Genomic DNA, 21908 nt, shown 5'->3' with positions numbered 1-21908 from the left:
GTAGCAGCTTCTGGGTCTTGGAGGGAGCATATGGTAGAGAGTGAGAGAAGAGAGTCAGAAAGCAAGCAAAAGTCGAGATGTTTAAGGTTCCTGCGGGGGTGTGTTAGTGTGTGGACCGGGGGAGCAGCAGAAGAGACCAGTGAAGAGAAGGTGAGTAGGTTGTGGTCGGATAGGGGGAGAGGCGAATTAGAAAGGTTAGATAGGGAGCAGAGGCGGGTAAAGATCAGATCCAGAGTGTGACCATCTCTGTGGGTGGGAGCTGAAGACCACTGTGATAGGCCGAAGTAGGAAGAGAGCGATAAGAGTTTAGAGGCGGCCGAGTGGCATGTGTCAATAGGGATGTTGAAGTCACCCATGATGATCGTGGGGATGTCGGCAGAAAGAAAGTGTAGTAGCCAGGTGTTAAAGTAGTCAAGAAAGATGGTGGCTGGGCCTGGAGGGCGGTAAATGACGGCTACTTGAAGGTTAGAGGGAGAGTAGATGCGAACAGAGTGTACTTCAAATGAGGTGAGCGTAATGGAGGGTGGCAGTGGAATTGGGCTGTAGGAGCAGGTGTCTGATAGGAGAAGACCAACTCCTCCACCATGTTTGCAGCCGGGGCGGGGGGTGTGAGTGAATTGAAATCCACTATAAGAGAGTGCAGCAGGGGAGGAGGTGTCAGAGGGTGTCAGCCATGTTTCTGTGAGACCCAGAAAGGAAAGCTTTTGAGAGATGAACAGTTCATGAATGTATGACAGTTTGTTACAGACAGAGCGCGCGTTCCATAATGCTCCTGCAAGAGGAACCAAAGGAGCAGGGGTCAGAGGAATAGTTATTAGGTTTAAGGGGTTGCAGAAATTTGTAGGAGGAGATTTGTAGTGGGACATGGAGGTGATAGTGGGGATTTGCTGAGGGGGTCCAGGATTTGGAGAGATATCACCAGCAGTAAGGAGAAGCAGAGAAAGTGTTAATAGATGAGAATAAGAGAGGGCATGAGGCGTGTGTGTGTGTTTGGGAAGGAAGTGTTTTATGTTGGCAAACAGGTTTGTGCAAGCGGTCAGATGAGAAGGTAAAATGTAGGAAGAGATGAATAGTTCCTTGGTGGGTGAATGGATGTGGGGGTATTTCAGGAGGTGTTGGAAAAGTGGGAAGAGTAAGAGGAAAAATTTAAACATTGTTTGCATTAACTAATGTCTGTATTTACCTGTGGTCGCCTTCTGGTCCAATTCTGGTATAATTCAGTCTGTGCACTTAAGAGTGGCACTTGAGAGATGTGGCATTTGGAAAGACCATGGTCTGAAAGACCTAGGACCTTAGATTTATACCACTCAGTGTTCAATCAGGTGTGACCAAGAGGGGAGGGAGCTACATATGGCCTCATCAAGGGGCACCAGATACAGGGGTGAAATAGTCAATGTAAACAAATACTCAATAAATCCAGCAGGGAAGGAGACATTAATGCTTCAGAAAAGACATACCAGGATTTAGAAGGAGAGATGAGAGGGGGTGGACAATATCAGACGTTGGAAAAGCTGGGTGCAGCAGTTAGATTCAATGCAGACATACCATGATTTATAAGGAGAGATGAGAGGGGGTGGACAATATCAGACGTTGGAAAAGCTGGGTGCAGCAGTTAGATTCAATGCAGACATACCTGGAGATGAGAGAATTGGGTGATGGTCAGTAGGCAGTGATGACAGAGGATTCAATATCCATAATATTACATTCTGGTATAATTCAGTCTGTGCACTTAAGAGTGGCACTTGAGAGATGTGGCATTTGGAAAGACCATCTATCTCATCTATCCAAAGGACATTCTCCCAGAATCTTTGCGGCTTGTCAGTATGCATTTTGGCAAATTCAGTCTCGCTTTTTTATGATTTGTTTTCAACAGTGGTTTCCTCCTCGTTCGTATTCCATTAAAGGCGTTCTCCGGGAATTAAGAAAATTAAAATATTACTTTATTATAAATATGTTTCCAAATACCTTTCATTAGCTATAATGGTTCATTTTGTCTAGGGAGCAATCATTAGGAGAAATAAAATGGCCACCATCCTATTGGTACACACAGAACCTGTCCTAATCACACAGCAGGACAAGTTACTTTACAACACTGAGGTAAAGAGCTGCCTCATCTCTGCTCTGCTTGTCAGGGATTATGATCCTGAATACAGATGATAAGATCTTCAGCGGAATCTCTGTAGGAGTGGAGTTCATAAGGAGACATGAAGTACAGACAGGATGGACAGGACAGGTAATGTGGGGCTGTGGTAATGGAGACTGCATACAAGTGCTGCTCCTCATTATCTACACCCCCACTATCCTCTCTGTACTTCATGTCTCCTCATGACCTCCATTTCTACAGAGATTCATCTGAACATCATATTAAACTGTATTCAGGATCATAATCCCTGACAAGTAAGGGAGGAAGGTGGCGCAGCTCTTTAACTTGTGTGTACTAATAGGACGGCGGCCATTTTGTTTCTCCTAATGATTGCTCCCCGGACAAAACGAGCCATTATAACTAATGAAAGGTATTTGTGAATATATTTATAATGAAGTAATATTTAAGTATTTTCATTTTCTTAATTACAGGAGAACCCCTTTAACCCCTTAAGGACACAGGGCGTACCGGTACGCCCTATTTCCCGAGTCCTTAAGGACACAGGACGTACCGGTACGTCCTAACTTAAAATCGGGATTCCGGCGCCGCGGGGGTTAATCACAACTGGATGCCGGCTGAAATCATTCAGCCGGCATCCTGTCACAATGCCAGGGGGGGGTCATGTGACCCCCCCCGTATCGGCGATCGCCGCAAACCGCAGGTCAATTCAGACCTGCGGTTTGATGCTCTTCTTGCAGTTTCTGATCCCCGCGGATCAGAAACTTTATAATGCCCAAAATATATATATTTCACCTCCCCCTGCACCCCTGCATGATTTTAGCCCGGTGGGAGGTGCAGGGGGAGGGTTGCGGGCTGTGCGGGAGGCGGGCGGTGCGGCAGGAGGGATCGCGATCCCCCGCCCACCTCCCCTTGAATAATCGTTGGTGGCTAGTGGGTATACCAGGGTGCCAGCACATTGCTGGCACCCTGGTATAAACTGCTGACATCTGTGCTGCGATGTCAGCCGTTTAACCCTTTCCATACCGTGGTCCGTACGGACCGCTGTATGGAAAAGGTTAACAGCGCAGGGAGCTCCCTCTCCCATCGGGGGGCTGCTGTGCCTTTGCAGCCCCCCGATGGAGAGGGAGAGAGCCCCCAGACAGCCCCCTGACAGCCCCGTCCTTACCCTTCCCCGTCTGCGAAGTTCTGACCAGTACTGAACAGACGGGGAAGGTTCCCATGGCAACAGGACGCCGTCTCAGGCATCCTGCTGTCCATGGTGCTGAACAGATCTGTGCTAAAGGCAGAGATCTGTTCAGACAAAGTGTAAGTAAAATACAGTACAGTACAGTACAATATATATTGTACTATACTGTATTATACATACATCAGACCCACTGGATCTTCAAGAACCAAGTGGGTCTGGGTAAAAAAAAAGTGAAAAAAAAGTAAAAATCAAAAAACACATTTATGATTAAAAATGAAAAAAATAAAATTCCCTACACATGTTTGGTATCGCCGCGTCCGTAACGACCTGATCTATAAAATGGTCATGTTACTTTCCCCGCACGGTGAACGCCATAAAAATAAAAAAATAAAAAACTATTAGGAAATTGAAATTTTGCCCACCTTACTTCCCAAAAAAGGTAATAAAAGTGATCAAAAAAGTCGCATGTACGCCAAAATAGTACCAATCAAACCGTCATCTCATCCCGCAAAAATCATACCCTACCCAAGATAATCGCAGCAAAAACTGAAAAACTATGGCTCTCAGACTATGGCGACACTAAAACATGATTTTTTTTGTTTCAAAAATGAAATCATTGTGTAAAACTTAAATAAATAAAAAAAAGTATACATATTAGGTATCGCCGCGTCCGTGACAACCTGCTCTATAAAATGACCACATGATCTAACCTGTCAGATGAATGTTGTAAATACCAAAAAGTGTAATAGCAAGCGATCAAAAATTCATATGCACCCCAAAATAGTGCCAATCAAACCGTCATCTGGAAGAAAGAAGAGACAGAGGGGATATGATAGAAACTTTTAAATACATAAAGGGAATCAACTCGGTAAAGGAAGAGAGCATATTTAAAAGAAGAAAAACTACCACAAGAGGACACAGTTTTAAATTAGAGGGGCAAAGGTTTAACAGTAATATAAGGAAGTATTACTTTACTGAGAGAGTAGTGGATGCATGGAATAGCCTTCCTGCAGAAGTGGTAGCTGCAAATACAGTGAAGGGGTTTAAGCATGCATGGGATAGGCATAAGGCCATCCTTCATATAAGATAGGGCCGGGGGCTATCCATAGTATTCAGTATATTGGGCAGACTAGATGGGCCGAATGGTTCTTATCTGCCGACACATTCTATGTTTCTATGTTTCTATGTTTCTATCTCATCCCGCAAAAATTGAGACCCTACTTAAGATAATCGCCCAAAAACTGAAAAACTATGGCTCTCAGACTATGGCGACACTAAAACATGATTTTTTTTGTTTCAAAAATGAAATCATTGTGTAAAACTTAAATAAATAAAAAAAAGTATACATATTAGGTATCGCCGCGTCCGTGACAACCTGCTCTATAAAATGACCACATGATCTAACCTGTCAGATGAATGTTGTAAATACCAAAAAGTGTAATAGCAAGCGATCAAAAATTCATATGCACCCCAAAATAGTGCCAATCAAACCGTCATCTCATCCCGCAAAAATTGAGACCCTACTTAAGATAATCGCCCAAAAACTGAAAAAACTATGGCTCTTAGACTAAGGAGACATTAAAACATTTTTTTTGTTTTAAAAATGAAATCATTGTGTAAAACTTACATAAATAAAAAAAATTGTATACATATTAGGTATCGCCGCGTCCATGACAACCTGCTCTATAAAATGACCACATGATCTAACCTGTCAGATGAATGTTGTAAATAACAAAAAAAAAGCATGCCAAAAAATCTATTTCTTGTTACCTTGCCGCACAAAAAAGTGTAATATAGAGCAACCAAAAGTCATATGTACCCTAAATAAGTACCAACAAAACTGCCACCCTATCCCGTAGTTTCTAAAATGGGGTCACTTTTTTGGAGTTTCTACTCTAGGGGTGCATCAGGGGGGCTTCAAATGGGACATGGTGTCAAAAAAAACAGTCCAGCAAAATCTGCCTTCCAAAAACCGTATGGCATTCCTTTCCTTCTGCGCCCTGCCGTGTGCCCGTACAGCGGTTTACGACCACATATGGGGTGTTTCTGTAAACTACAGAATCAGGGCCATAAATAATGATTTTTTTTTGGCTGTTAACCCTTGCTTTGTAACTGGAAAAAAAAATATTAAAATGGAAAATCTGCCAAAAATGTGAAATTTTAAAATTGTATCTCTATTTTCCATTAAATCTTGTGCAACATCTAAAGGGTTAACAAAGTTTGTAAAATCAGTTTTGAATACCTTGAGGGGTGTAGTTTCTTAGATGTGGTCACTTTTATGGAGTTTCTACTCTAGGGGTGCATCAGGGGGGCTTCAAATGGGACATGGTGTAAAAAAAACAGTCCAGTAAAATCTGGCTTCCAAAAACCAAACAGCGCACGTTTCACTCTACGCCCTGCTTTGTGGCCGTACAGCAGTTTACGGCCACATTTGGGGTGTTTCTGTAAACGGCAGAGTCAGGGCAATAAAGATACAGTCTTGTTTGGCTGTTAACCCTTGCTTTGCTAGTGGAAAAAATGGGTTAAAATGGAAAATTAGGCAAAAAAATGAAATTCTCAAATTTCATCCTCATTTGCCAATAACTCTTGTGCAACACCTAAAGGGTTAACGAAGTTTGTAAAATCAGTTTTGAATACCTTGAGGGGTGTAGTTTATAGAATGGGGTCATTTTTGGGCGGTTTCAATTATGTAAGCCTCGCAAAGTGACTTCAGACCTGTAGTGGTCCCTAAAAATTGCTTTTTTGTAAATTTCTGAAAAATTTCAAGATTTGCTTCTAAACTTTTAAGCCTTGTAACATCCCCAAAAAATTAAATATCATTCCCAAAATGCTACAAACATAAAAGTAGACATATGGGGAATGTAAAGTCATCACAATTTTTGGGGGTATTATTATGTATTACAGGAGTAGAGAAACTGAAACTTTTAAATTTGCTAATTTTTCAAAATTTTTGGTAAATATGGTATTTTTTTATGCAAACAAATTTACTTTTTTGACCCAATTTTAGCAGTGTCATAAAGTACAATATGTGACGAAAAAACAATCTCAGAACGGCCTGGGTAAGTCAAAGCGTTTTAAAGTTATGAGCACTTAAAGTGACACTGGTCAGATTTGCAAAAAATTGCCTGGTCCTTAAGGTGAAATATGGCCGTGTCCTTAAGGGGTTAAGTCCACTTTAGCTAAGACAGCAACAGATCATGCGATCGGACCCTGATGTATCTTGACCTTGGAGTTTACCTGTAATCTCTTTGGAAGTTGTTCTGGGATTTTTAGATACCATTCATATTATCCGTCTGTTTAATTTGTCATCAATTTCCTTATGCGGCCACGTCCAAGGAGGTTGGCTACAGTCCTGTAAACCTTAGGCTACTTTCACACTAGCAGCAGGACGGATCCGACAGGCTGTTCACCCTGTCATATCCGTCCTGCTGCTATTTCGCCATGCCGCCGGACTGCCACTTCGTCCCCATTGACTATAATGGGGACGGGGCGGAGCTCCGGCGCAGCACGGCAGTGCACGGCGAGAGGCCGCCGGATTAAAAGTACTGCATGTCCGACTTTTAAGTCCGGCGGCCTCTCGCCGCGTACTGCCGTGCTGCACTGGAGCTCCGCCCCCGCCCCCATTATAGTCAATGGGGACGGAGCGGCAGTCCGGCGGCTTGGCGAAATAGCGTCAGGATGTATCCGACAGTGTGAACAGCCTGTCGGATCCTTCCTGCCGCTAGTGTAAAAGTACCCTTAAACTTCTGAATAGTATGTGCATCTGTAGTAACAGGAACATCAAGCTGTTTGGAGATGGTCTTATAGCCTTTAGCTTTTAACATGTTTGTCTATCATTTTCTTTCTAATCTCCTGAGACAACTCTCTCCTCGCTTTCTTCTGTCCATGTTCAGTGTGGTACACACTATGATACCAAACAGCACAGTGACTACTTTTCACCCATTAAATAGGCAGACTGACTGATTACAAGTTTGAAGACATCTATGATGATAATTACAGGACACACCTAGTTTAACATATTCCTATGGTCAAATTATTTTCAATATTTTCTAGGGGTACCATCATCTTTATCCAGGCCAGTTTTATTACCTTAATTTTAAAATTATTCTGTTGAACCACAATTCAAAAGCAATGTTTGATTTTAATAAGCTGATTTTCAGTAAATAGTTTATTTCTTATTACTTTTGCCAGTTTCAAGTTATTTCAGTGACCATTGTGGTCACTAAATCCACAGGGATTATAATGCATTTGACCCCCTCTTTGCAGCTAAAACAGCTTCCACCCTGGGAAGGCTTTCTTCAAGATTTTTAAGTGTGCCGGTGGGAGTTTTTGCCCATTCATCCAGAAGAGCATATCAGAGGCTGTGGAATGAGAGGTCTTAGTTCATCCTAAATATATTCAATGGGGTTGAGGTTAGAGCTCTGTGTAGGCCAGTCATGTTCTTGCACATCCAACCATGCCTTTATGGACCTTTCTTTGTGCACAGTCATGTTGGAACAGAAAAGGGCCTTCCCCAAAACTGTTTCTACAAAGTTGTGTAGCATACAACTGTCCAAAATCTAAGACCTGCATACAGCTACTCGGCCATAAAAACCAATGCCATGAAGCTCCTGGAGCACAGCTTTTGGGCTGATCTTAATGCCAGAACAGGTTTGAAACCCTACAGTAATTGAGTCAGAAGGGTGTTGGCAAATTTCATGTACTATGCACCTGAGCACTAGATGACCCCGCTCTGTAACTGTATGTGATCTGCCACTTCATGACTGAGTTGTCTATCTGGTTCCTGAGCACTTCCACATTACAACAATACCACTCACAGTTGATTGTGGAATATCTAGGAGAGAAGAAGTTTCATGAAATGACTTGCTACAATGGTGACATCCTATCACCACACTGACATTAAGCGAGCTCTTCAGAACGACCCATTCTTTCACAAAAAGCTGTAATCTGGATGTCTGTAAATCTGGATTTTATACATCTGTGGCAATGGGACACAATGAGATGATTAACAGGTGTGCCATTACTTTTGCCCATACAGTATATACAGTATATATATATATATATATATATATATATATATATATAAAAATATATATATAATAGATTTACCAATTGTTATACAGCTGTGACAGTGAATTATGATGTAGTGATTGTTTGATGACCCTAAAGGGGGGATTCTTTCACATATTTATTTCAGGACCTTTAGCATTTTAACTCTTGAAGGGGAAATCCAGTCAAAGTAAACTTATTATATGCCATAGATTGGGGGTGCACAACTAGAGGAACAAGCTTATCTCTTGTCTATCTTCCAATTGTACTGAAAGCTGGCACTTGTCAAAATTAAGCTATATAGTTCTAATGCAGATAATAGCGTGCTGTCAAGTCATCCTGATATTCAACAAGTGCTCTATGGCTGACTTTGTGGCTTGCATTATTGAGGGCTTGTGGCTGGTACTCAGGGAGGTGGCTTTGAGGCATTAATATAGGACGGGCTTTGCATGGAAGTCTCTGTGACTGGCACTTATGTCGGTGGCCTATGGATGGCTTTATGATCACACTGGCTGTACCTGTTTTGGAGCATTGTAGCTGCTACTCCTAAAGAGGCAATGAGATTATCACTATCCCTATAGCCACGACGGTTGTGACTTGGCTCTCATTGGTATTACGGCACTATAGGTGTCATGTTATGGGGAATCTATTTTTTCCCATGCTAATTGCTTGGCAAAAGCTTTCCTAACTCCATGTAAATTTGATTTGCGGGTCTTTGACTTGTCGATGGAATATACCTAGGTACTGTATCTAGAATAACTAGGCGGGCAACAAGAAAGTTACGCAAATCTTTATTGGGTGCTTAGATTCTGTCACAGTAGGAACGAAGAGAAAGCTTATTCAGGCACTGATTAGGGATTACAGCTCCGGTAAATCCAATATCTTGGCAAGACTATGTTTTCAGGTCCACAAAAGGCTGTTCTTGGCAGGTTTGTCTAAGTTACAATACCGCAGCCCAACTCATGAACACTCAAATGTTGTATGTGAAGTCTTGTATAGTGCATGTGCACCGTTCTGGATAGAAAGTCTTTAAAAGTATGCTCTAAAGTGGATTTATATCATATATATTCATTTTCAACAATTCAATATACAACAATTCACTTCTGTGTAATAATGTAATACCCTGTGACTTCATCTGTGCCATTCATTTTCATAGCGATATTTTCAGAGCTCAGAAGTTTGTACCTAATTTTGGAAAAATGTTGGAAAATATCTTCATGCCGGTGTTTGAAGCCACAGTCAACCCAAATGCTAACAAAGAGCTCAGCGTGTTACTCAGACATGTAAGTCCGGTTCCTGAAGACAAGTACAGGAATGCTCAACTTTGGGCATTTGGTTTATTATATATTAGTGACATATGTTATTATGACAAATACATACCATACATAAATATTTGATATTTATAGTCATAGACTTCTTAAGGCTGGGTTTACACATTGCATACTTTTTGCAGAATTTCAGTCGCAAAATTCCTCAACAATGTAACACAGTCAGGTTTTAACAAAACCTATTCATTTATGGCATAAAAAATCAATAGTGGATTCTTGACATGCTACAGTCAGGTCCATAAATATTGGGACATCGACACAATTCTAACATTTTTGGCTCTATACACCACCACAATGGATTTGAAATGAAACAAACAAGATGTGCTTTAACTGCAGACTGTCAGCTTTAATTTGATGGTATTTACATCCAAATCAGGTGAACGGTGTAGGAATTACAATAGTTTGCATATGTGCCTCCCACCTGTTAAGGGACCAAAAGTAATGGGACAGTTGGCTTCTCAGCTGTTCCACGGCCAGGTGTGTGTTATTCCCTCATTATCCCAATTACAATGAGCAGATAAAAGGTCCAGAGTTCATTTCAAGTGTGCTATTTGCATTTGGAATCTGTTGCTGTCAACTGTCAAGATGAGATCCAAAGAGCTGTCACTATCAGTGAAGCAAGCCATCATTAGGCTGAAAAACAAAAACAAAAAAAAACATCAGAGAGATAGCAAAACATTAGGCGTGGCCAAAACAACTGTTTGGAACATTCTTAAAAAGAAAGAACGCATCAGTGAGCTCAGCAACACCAAAAGACCCGGAAGATCACGGAAAACAACTGTGGTGGATGACCGAATAATTATTTCCCTGGTGAAGAAAACACCCTTCACAACAGTTGGCCAGATCAAGAACACTCTCCAGGGGGTAGGTTTATGTGTGTCAAAGTCAACAATCAAGAGAAGACTTCACCAGAGTGAATACAGAGGGTTCACCACAAGATGTAAACCATTGGTGAGCCTCAAAAACAGGAAGGCCAGATTAGAGTTTGCCAAACGACATCTAAAATAAGCCTTCACAGTTCTGGAACAACATCCTATGGACAGATGAGACCAAGATCAACTTGTACCAGAGTGATGGGAAGAGAAGAGTATGGAGAAGAAAAGGAACTGCTCATGATCCTAAGGATACCACCTCATCAGTGAAGCATAGTGGTGGTGGTGTCATGGTGTGGGCATGTATGGTTGCCAATGGAACTGGTTCTCTTGTATTTATTGATGATGTGACTGCTGACAAAAGCAGCAGGATTAATTCTGAAGTGTTTTGGGCAATATTATCTGCTCATATTCAGCCAAATGCTTCAGAACTCATTGGACGGCGCTTCACAGTGCAGATGGACAATGACCTAAAGCATACTGCAAAAGCAACCAAAGAATTTTTTAAGGGAAAGAAGTGGAATGTTATGTAATGGCCAAGTCAATCACCTGACCTGAATCCGATTGAGCATGCATTTCACTTGCTGAATACAAAACTGAAGGGAAAATGCCCCAAAAACAAGCAGGAACTGAAGACAGTTGCAGTAGAGGCCTGGCAGAGCATCACCAGGGATGAAACCCAGCGTCTGGTGATGTCTATGCGTTCCAGACTTTAGGCTGTAATTGACTGCAAAGGATTTGCAACCAAGTATTAAAAAGTGAATGTTTGATTTATGATTATTATTATGTCCCATTACTTTTGGCCCCTTAAAAAGTGGGAGGCACATATGCAAACTGTTGTAATTCCTACACCGGTCACCTGATTTGGATGTAAATACCCGCAAATTAAAGCTGACATTCTGCAGTTAAAGCACATCTTGTTCGTTTCATTTCAAATCCATTGTGGTAGTGTATAGAGCCAAAGAAGTTAGAATTGTGTTGATGTCCCAATATTTATGGACCTGACTGTAAATCCACTCCAAAACTTACAATGGAATCTGAATATAATGCAGATTTCTATACTGGTCCAACAGTGTTATATTATGCAATGTGTGAACTCGGCCTTTAAATTATATGTAAAGGCTCTATGACTGCATATTAATTACAAAACTCTTGTATTCCTATTTAATATTGTAGATAACTGGCTTTGACAGTGTGGATGATGAGTCTAAACACAGTGGTCACATGTTTTCATCAAAGAGTCCACTTCCCCAGGAATGGACCATTGAGAAGAACCCATCGTATACTTATTATATCTACTACATGTATGCCAACATCAGAGTGCTGAACAACCTGAGGAGGTACGACTCAAGGCCAGCTACATGTATTCCTTATTATAAATTATGTTGAGCATATATCTCCAAATTCTCTCTTACATAATAATGCCAAATATGAGTACACTGTCTAATGGATAATGTTGTGAACAAAGATGCCATTTTTAAGCCCTGGTGGACAGGCCAATGAATGACTAAACAAACATTCCTATGAGGGTTTGTTCCCGATCATTGCCCGGTGAGCAGCGGACAAACAAGCAAAAGCTAATTTCTCATTAGTCATATTGTCATGAACTAGGGAGTAAAGAAGAGGAAGTGTACCCACTAGCTGCCACCCACGCCTCTGTCCCTGCCTACTTACACTACCCGTCCTAAGCGACAGGGCGTAACTGGGTGATGGTCCCTAACCTCTATAAGTGCAGAGAGGCAGAGCGGACAGAGACAGAATATAGCCAGGCAGAGGCAGTAGAAGGGAACCATGCAGATGGATCCAAAGTCAAGTAAAGTGTCAGGAGCAATACTGAAATGCCAGAGATAAACACTAACGTAGGCGAACAGGGGTAACAAGGACGGTGACCAACACACCTAGGGTCAAACCAGGATGTCACGTAAGTACACAAGGAATAGCAAGGACGGGTCAGAGTACAAGCCGAGGGTCAAACCTGGAAGTCACGTCAGTACACAAAGGCAGGTGAGGTCGGGTCAGGAACAAAAGCCAAGGGTCAAAATACAGAGTAGCAGAAGCACTAAGTAGTAGCAGTTAGGCACAGGACCAAAATCGCAGGCAACCTGTGGCCAGCAGGCTGCCTGTATAAATAGTGGAAGGCTAAGGTCATGTGACGTGCCCAGCGTCACATGACCCGCTCAGACACAGAAGCCGAGCACCGAGTGGCCAGCTCAGTGGTCAGCCTGATACTGTTGCCAGGGGAACAGAGAACGCCGACCGCACAGACAGCAGGAGCCCGGTCGGGTCTGCTCCACCCCCTGTTACCTGGGAGACGGGGTCGTCGCTCAGGGAGAGAGGCAGGAAGATTGTGTCGCCGGCGCCCTGTGACACATATCTATTATGTGGGCAGGAGCTCATGCCCTTGAGTAATCAGAGGACCTACTGTCCACAATATGCAGACTGTACGAGGATGTACAATCATAATACAGTACAACAATTGCTTCATTAAAATATACTACAGGGAGTTCAGAATTATTAGGCAAGTTGTATTTTTGAGGATTAATTTTATTATTGAACAACAACCATGTTCTCAATGAACCCCAAAAACTCATTAATATCAAAGCTGAATATTTTTGGAAGTAGTTTTTAGTTTGTTTTTAGTTTTAGCTATTTTAGGGGGATATCTGTGTGTGCAGGTGACTATTACTGTGCATAATTATTAGGCAACTTAACAAAAAACAAATATATACCCATTTCAATTATTTATTTTTACCAGTGAAACCAATATAACATCTCAACATTCACAAATATACATTTCTGACATTCAAAAACAAAACAAAAACAAATCAGTGACCAATATAGCCACCTTTCTTTGCAAGGACACTCAAAAGCCTGTCATCCATGGATTCTGTCAGTGTTTTGATCTGTTCACCATCAACATTGCGTGCAGCAGCAACCACAGCCTCCCAGACACTGTTCAGAGAGGTGTACTGTTTTCCCTCCTTGTAAATCTCACATTTGATGATGGACCACAGGTTCTCAATGGGGTTCAGATCAGGTGAACAAGGAGGCCATGTCATTAGATTTTCTTCTTTTATACCCTTTCTTGCCAGCCACGCTGTGGAGTACTTGGACGCGTGTGATGGAGCATTGTCCTGCATGAAAATCATGTTTTTCTTGAAGGATGCAGACTTCTTCCTGTACCACTGCTTGAAGAAGGTGTCTTCCAGAAACTGGCAGTAGGACTGGGAGTTGAGCTTGACTCCATCCTCAACCCGAAAAGGCCCCACAAGCTCATCTTTGATGATACCAGCCCAAACCAGTACTCCACCTCCACCTTGCTGGCGTCTGAGTCGGACTGGAGCTCTCTGCCCTTTACCAATCCAGCCACGGGCCCATCCATCTGGCCCATCAAGACTCACTCTCATTTCATCAGTCCATAAAACCTTAGAAAAATCAGTCTTGAGATATTTCTTGGCCCAGTCTTGACGTTTCAGCTTGTGTGTCTTGTTCAGTGGTGGTCGTCTTTCAGCCTTTCTTACCTTGGCAATGTCTCTGAGTATTGCACACCTTGTGCTTTTGGGCACTCCAGTGATGTTGCAGCTCTGAAATATGGCCAAACTGGTGGCAAGTGGCATCTTGGCAGCTGCACGCTTGACTTTTCTCAGTTCATGGGCAGTTATTTTGCGCCTTGGTTTTTCCACACGCTTCTTGCGACCCTGTAGACTATTTTGAATGAAACGCTTGATTGTTCGATGATCACGCTTCAGAAGCTTTGCAATTTTAAGAGTGCTGCATCCCTCTGCAAGATATCTCACTATTTTTGACTTTTCTGAGCCTGTCAAGTCCTTCTTTTGACCCATTTTGCCAAAGGAAAGGAAGTTGCCTAATAATTATGCACACCTAATATAGGGTGTTGATGTCATTAGACCACACCCCTTCTCATTACAGAGATGCACATCACCTAATATGCTTAATTGGTAGTAGGCTTTCGAGCCTATACAGCTTGGAGTAAGACAACATGCATAAAGAGGATGATGTGGTCAAAATACTCATTTGCCTAATAATTCTGCACGCAGTGTAAACGAGTGCCATTCAACATGATATGGCAGATTATCTATTTGTTTTAGACCCTGCACATGGGTGATAATCATCCAGGTACAGAAACTTGTACATAAAGGATCAGAAGCAAACATGGACAGAATAGACAGAACTGGTAGAATGAGATGCATTTGGCATGTTGTCATTATCATACATTGTTATGTATATCATTGTTAAAGTGGCACTATTGAAGGCAACAGATAATTGCATTAGGCCTGTCAGTAAAAGCAAAACAAGGAAGAGACCACTGTGGTACAGCAGAAGTGGCCAAAATCATTAAAAACAAAAAGATAGCATTTAGTAATTATAAAAAAATAAATAAAATGAGGATGACAGGGAAATGTATAAGATTAAGCAGAAAGAGGCCAAGCAAGTTCTAAGAGCTTCTAAAGCAAAGGCAGAAGAGAAATTATCTCATAAAAAAATAACAAAATGGAGTAGCACTCGCCAGATCTTACGGTCACCCGGAATGCAGCAGCCTACCTGGAGCCCTAGATCCATAGAGGCTCCTGAATGTAGAATCCAATAAGTGATAACGGAGGCAGCAGGTCCGGTGAAAAAATCCCTTTATTGGGAACTGCTTACATGCAAAACGTGTTTAAAATATTGCTACGTTTCGGCTACTACATAGCCTTTGTCAAGCACCAAGTGATCCCCAAATTATCCTCTTTAAAAAGTGTAAGCCACACCTCCACATACGGACGTGGCTAATTACATGATTACACAATATAATCATTATCCACAGTGCATCCAAGTGTGTACATATAAACCCGCTTACCATATATATCAGTGTCCTTCCATATGGAGAGTGAAGCGAAATGGAACACATACCTCCATGATGCACGCTTCCAGCGCGTCCTTCGGCAGCCAGTGCTCAAGCGCGGGGAGGAGGAGCCGTTCACTCACGTGTCCGTCACTGGTCACATGATCGCAGACTAGCCTGTCCAAGCGATCGTCAGTGGCGCCGAGCCACCTCCCACTCCTCACCCAGGCAGCACTTCGTTGCTAGGGACGCACAAAGAACCGCCCACCCCTCATTAGCAACAGCATCATATTCCTAAGAGCCAGCGATCGTGTATTCACTCTTACTTAAGGAGAGGGGCAAGTTCCTCAATCAGGTGGATCATGAGGCAGCATTCAATGTGTGAACCAAAGTGAGCATAAGTGGATATACCATTAGTGTAGAAAACAGATATCTATTAAAAAATCACTATAAAGAGTACAAATTCGTTGTAAAGTCACATGGATCACCTATATATTCCCCACATAGAACTCAATATTCATCCCAAAAGGATGGAGTGCCTTCAATTCAAAGATCCACTTCAGTTCCTTCCTACGTAGGATACGATCCCTGTCACCCCCACGTCTCATTCTACCAACTGAGTCAATAATCCGGAACCGAAGCTGATTGACCGAGTGTCCACGCTCTAAGAAATGTTTCGCTACAGGCTTGTCCACTTGGGCACTTCTGATGTTGCTCTTACGGGAGTTAATCCATACACGGGCCTCCATCGTGGTCTCACCTATATAGATGAGACCACAAGGGCACGTGATCATGTACACCACGTCACCAGATCTACATGTGAAAAATTCTTTGATTTTGTGAATTTTACCACTATAGGGGTGGACAAAGGTATCTCCTTTCACCATATTGCCACAGTTGCAGCAGCCAAGGCAGGGATAACACCCCAACTTCCTTGGCGCCAGATACCTTTGTCCATCCCCTGGGGCATCCCCGATTTCTGTCTTCACCAACTTATCCCGTAAGTTGGCGCCTTTTTTGTATGCCATCATGGGGAAATTTTCAAATTCACCAATTGTAGGTAGCCCTTTCTGCAGGATATGCCACAGCCTTGCGTATAATGTGTGCAATCTCCCCACTAAGGGCACCATAAGTGGACACAAAGGGGATACGTTTCTGATCCCTGTCCCTCTTCCTGCCTTGGAGCGTGGACTCACGGTCAATGGCCCCCACCTTTTGTGTCATCTTCTCCACTAGTTTACGCGGATAACCCCTATCTAGGAATTTCCTCCCCAACTCTTCGACTCTTACATATAACCTCTCCTCCCCAGATACCACCCGTCTCACCCTCAACAATTGGCTCCAGGGGAGTGACTCCACCATCCGTCGGGGATGGTTACTATCAAATTTGAGCAGATTATTCCTATCAGTAGGCTTGTGATAGATATCTGTCGCGATTACCCCATCCTTGAGATATACCATCACACCTAGGAATTGTAATTCGACTGGGGAGACCGTCATGGTGTACTCTAGACCAGGTACCATATTATTGAGGTGCTGAAAAAATAATTGCAATTCATCTCGGGTCCCACCCCAGATCACAAAGATGTCGTCGATGTAGCGCCACCAACACCGAGCCCCCCCAAAAAAGGTTGACCTGTAAATAAGTTTGTCCTCCACCTCCGCCATAAACATGTTGGCATAAGTGGGTGCCACGTTGGACCCCATGGCCACACCATGTTGTTGTTGGTAAAAGGTGTCTAGGAGTTGGAGCACAAACCTACGGCCACCTAGGGGGGGCCCGGTGCCGGCCAGGGCCACATTGACGACATCCAAGCCAAATGCATGCTCAATAGAAGTGTAGAGTGAGACCACATCGAAACTGAAGAGAAGAGGGTGGGAGGGCAGACTCAGATCCCTCAATTTCAACAAAAAGTGGCTGGTATCCCTAATGTAGGAAGGGGCGCTGGTGGCATGGACACGCAACCCCCTGTGAAGAAATACAGCCGTGTTACTGAAAATCGACCCCCTACCCGACACAATCGGTCGGCCAGGAGGATCGACAAGGCTCTTATGAATTTTGGGGAGTACATAGAACAGGGGAGTGATCGGATGCTTAATCGTGAGGAATTCACTGACATCCTTGTCGATGATGCCCTCCACTAGGGCATCACCGATGATGCTCTCCAGGATACGCATGATGTCCCACTTGGGATCTTTCTGTAGCTCTATGTACACCTCCCGGTCACTCACCTGTCTATGCACCTCCCGTTCATAGCCAATCGTGTCCATCACAACCTCCCTTGTCAGCCGGTTTAATTGTCAGGGTCTTATTATGTTCCAATTTTTTAAGAGCCTCCCTCCCAATTATAAATCTGGCCCATCTGATAGTCCTCCATTTATCCCTCTTGATTTTCTCCACCTCTGTCTTATGCCGCTGTGTATAACTTTTGATTTTTTCCATGAAAGCCATAGCTTCCTCGTTACTCAGTAATCCCTGAATTTGTGTTTCCAAGGCGATCATGGATTTTTTGACTCCCTCAATCTCCTGGCCGAGGAAGTCTATGTTCAGCAGCATCAGTTCAAATGCATGTTTGTTGTTGATCATTTCAAATTTTTTACAGAATTCGTCATTGCTAGGGAATAGAGTCAGTCTGAGAAGGGATCTCAATCCCCGAGGTATCCGCTGTGAGCGGTAGTATTCCCTTAGGGTATTCAGGTGTAAGTCCATAGTGACCAATTTCTTGGACTTATGCTCAAATTTTCTCTTGAGCAGGTCTACAGATGGGGTACTGAAAAAGGATACATCCCCGCTGTCACCATTAATGAGTCTCTGAATTTGCTCATCTGTATATAAGCACGTATTCACATTAGCAGTATCGCTGACCTTACCAGATCCTGAGGTTCCTTCCATCTTTGGAGTTTCAAACCCCTGGAGGACTATCAGATGGGCCAGATCTATAATTGGCAGCAGCAAACACAGAATAGACCACGCAGAAAGAAGGGAAGGAAGTTTGACCAGAGTCGGTTTGGCTTCACTACTGGCGATTCCGACTCATCCGATGACGTGAGCAAAACAGCTTTTTTAGGACCTCCGCTACTCGGCGCAAGCGACGGTGCCGTAGGGGCGGAAGGAAACATCACAGACCCCAGAAAGAGTCTACCTCCACCATATCAGAAAGCCAACAGGGGAATACGGGGGAGGACGATGAGACGCAACCAGCCGTAATGAATAATCTGGTTGTGAATATTTCAGCAAGTGCATTGACCAGTGAGCAACTGAAAGTATTGGGATGTGTTTTGTCCTTCTGTCCTGGACAGGGGAGAAACTGGTTCGATTTGGAACTCGATTTACATAGTTTTTACCGATTATTGAGACTTAAAGCCTTTTTTTCCAACAAGGAGGAGAAGGTGGTGGTACCGGTATCTGACACTGGAGATGGTGTTGATTTTGCATTAAAAGCATTGGAATTACCGTAAGTGTTAAGAGTGATTTTGCACCTCCCTGCAATAATCATGTTGTGGAGGCTTACATAGATATTGTGTCACACCAAATTGACCGATTGAGGGAGAGTGGGGAGATGGGGGCCTCTGTGAACCTGACGAGGGGAGAGAGGGAGGCACTTAAACAATTGGAACATAATAAGACCCTGAGCATTAAACCGGCTGACAAGGATGGGGAGGTGGTGGTGACGGACACGATTGGCTATGAACAGGAGGTGCATAGACAGCTGAGTGACCGGGAGGTGTACATAGAGCTACAGAAAGATCCCAAGTGGGACATCATGCGTATCCTGGAGAGCATCATCGGTGATGCCCTAGTGGAGGGCATCATCGACAAGGATGTCAGTGAATTCCTCACGATTAAGCATCAGGTCCAACATGGCACCCACTTATGCCAACATGTTCATGGCGGAGGTGGAGGACAAACTTATTTACAGGTCAACCTTTTTGGGGGGGGGCTCAGTGTTGGTGGCGCTACATCGACAACATCTTTGTGATCTGGCGTGGGACCCGAGATGGATTGCAATTATTTTTTCAGCACCTCAATAATATGGTACCTGGTCTAGAGTACACCATGACGGTCTCCCCAGTCGAATTACAATTCCTAGATGTGATGGTATATCTCAAGGATAGGGTAATTGCGACAGATATCTATCACAAGCCTACTGATAGGAATAATTTGCTCAAATTTGATAGTAACCATCCCCGACGGATGGTGGAGTCACTCCCCTGGAGCCAATTGTTGAGGGTGAGACGGGCGGTATCTGGGGAGGAGAGGTTTGATGTAAGAGTCGAAGAGATGGGGAGGAAATTCCTAGATAGGGGTTATCCGCGTAAACTAATGGAGAAGATGACACAATTGACCGTGAGTCCACGCTCCAAGGCAGGAAGAGGGACAGGGATCAGAAACGTATAACCTTTGTGTCCACTTATGGTGCCCTTAGTGGGGAGATTGCACGCATTATACGCAAGGAGTGGCATATCCTGCAGAAAGGGTTACCTACAATTGGTGAATTTGAAAATTTCCCCAGGATGGCGTACAAAAGAGGCACCAACTTACGGGATAAGTTGGTGAAGACAGAAATCGGGGATGCCCGAGGGGATGGACAAAGGTATCTGGCGCCAAGGAAGTTGGGGTGTTATCCCTGCCTTGGCTGCTGCAACTGTGACAATATGGTGAAAGGAGATACCTTTGCCCACCCCTATAGTGGTAAAATTTACAAAATCAAAGAATTTTTCACATCTATATAGGTGAGACCAAGATGGAGGCCCGTGAACGGATTAACTCCCATAAGAGCAACATCAGAAGGGCTCAAGTGGAGAAGCCTGTAGCGAAACATTTTTTGGAGCGTGGACACTCGCTCAATCAGCTTCGGTTCCGGATTATTGACTCAGTTGGTAGAATGAGACGTGGGGGTGACAGGGATCGTATCCTATGTAGGAAGGAACTGAAGTGGATCTTTGAATTGAAGGCACTCCATCCTTTTGGGATGAATATTGAGTTCTATGTGGGGAATATATAGGTGATCCATGTGACGCTACGACGAATTTGTACTCTGTATAGTGATTTTTTAATAGATATCTGTTTTCTACACTAATGTTATATCCACTTATGCTCACTTTGGTTCACACATTGAATGCTGCCTCATGATCCACCTGATTGAGGAACTTGCCCCTCTCCTTAAGTAAGAGTGAATACACGATCGCTGGCTCTTAGGAATATGATGCTGTTGCCAGCGTTACTAATGAGGGGTGGGCGGTTCTTTGTGCGTCCCTAGCAGCGGAGCACTGCCTGGGTGAGGAGTGGGAGGTGGCTCGGCGCCACTGACGATCGCTTGGACGGGCTAGTCTGCGATCATGTGACCAGTGACGGACACGTGAGTGAACGGCTCCTCCCCCCCGGACATGCGTGCATCATGGAGGTATGTGTTCCATTTTGCTTCACTCTCCATATGGGAGGACACTGATATATATGGTAAGCGGGTTTATATGTACACACTTGGATGCACTGTGGATAATGATTATATTGTGTAATTATGTAATTGGCCACGTCCGTATGTGGAGGTGTGGCTTACACTTTTTAAACAGGATCATTTGGGGATCACTTGATGCTTGACAAAGGCTATGTAGTAACCGAAACGTAGCAATCTTTTAAACACATTTTGCATGTAAGCAGTTCCCAATAAAGGGATTTTTTTCACTGGACATGCTGCCTCCGTTTTCACTTATTGGAGAAATTAGCTCAGTCAGTGAAAAAATGTGATAAGACTTTCTTCAGATACATAAATGAAAAAAGGAAATTAAAACAAGGAATTACCAAATTAAAAACAAAAGAAGGAAGGTATATGGAAGAAGATAAAGAACTAGCTGACTGCCTCAATTAATACTTCTGTTCCGTTTTTACAAAGGAAAATGAATGAAAAGGACCTCAGTTAGGGAGGAAGACTAATGAATATTTAGATTCATGTGTCTTTACAGAGGAAGAGGTTCTAAAACAGCTGTCTAAAATTAATACAAATAAGTCACAGGGGCCTGATGGAATACACCCAAAGCTATTAAAAGAGCTTAGCGGTGTACTAGCAAAACCATTAACAGATTGATTTAACCAATCACTGGTAACAGGAGTCGTCCCAAAAGATTGGAAATTTAGCAAATGTTGTGCCCATTCACAAGAAAGGTAGTAGGGAGGAATTGGACAACTATAGGCCAGTAAGCCTGACTTCAATAGTGGGGAAATTTATGGAAACCATACTTAAGGAGAGGATTGTGGAACATCTAAAATCCCATGGATTGAAAGATAAAAAACAGCATGGGTTTACTTCAGGGAGATCATGTCAAACTAATCTTATTGATTTTTTTGATTGGGTGACTAAAATAATAGATGGAGGAGGTGCAGTAGAAATCGCTTATCTAGACTTTGGTAAGGCTTTTGATACTGTCCCACATAGAAGGCTTATCAATAAATTGCAGTCTTTGTGCTTGGACTCCCATATTGTTAAATGGATTAGACAGTGGCTGAGGGACCGTCAACAGAGGGTTGTAG

At 43.2% G+C, this 21908-nt stretch overlaps 1 protein-coding gene across 1 annotated transcript in view; it reads left to right on the top strand.

Moving 5' to 3' along the window:
* The window catches only part of AMPD1 (adenosine monophosphate deaminase 1), a 165580-nt gene that overhangs the window by 105165 nt on the left and 38507 nt on the right, over positions 1-21908 (top strand). The window contains exons 10-11 of the mRNA XM_040423928.1: positions 9496-9622; positions 11716-11879. Coding sequence (XP_040279862.1) covers positions 9496-9622; positions 11716-11879 — 291 coding nt within the window. The remainder of the gene's footprint in view (positions 1-9495; positions 9623-11715; positions 11880-21908) is intronic.

Source organism: Bufo bufo, chromosome 3 (assembly GCF_905171765.1).
Source record: "Bufo bufo chromosome 3, aBufBuf1.1, whole genome shotgun sequence".
Taxonomy (NCBI): domain Eukaryota; kingdom Metazoa; phylum Chordata; class Amphibia; order Anura; family Bufonidae; genus Bufo; species Bufo bufo.
This window is presented reverse-complemented; position numbering and strand designations above follow the sequence as displayed.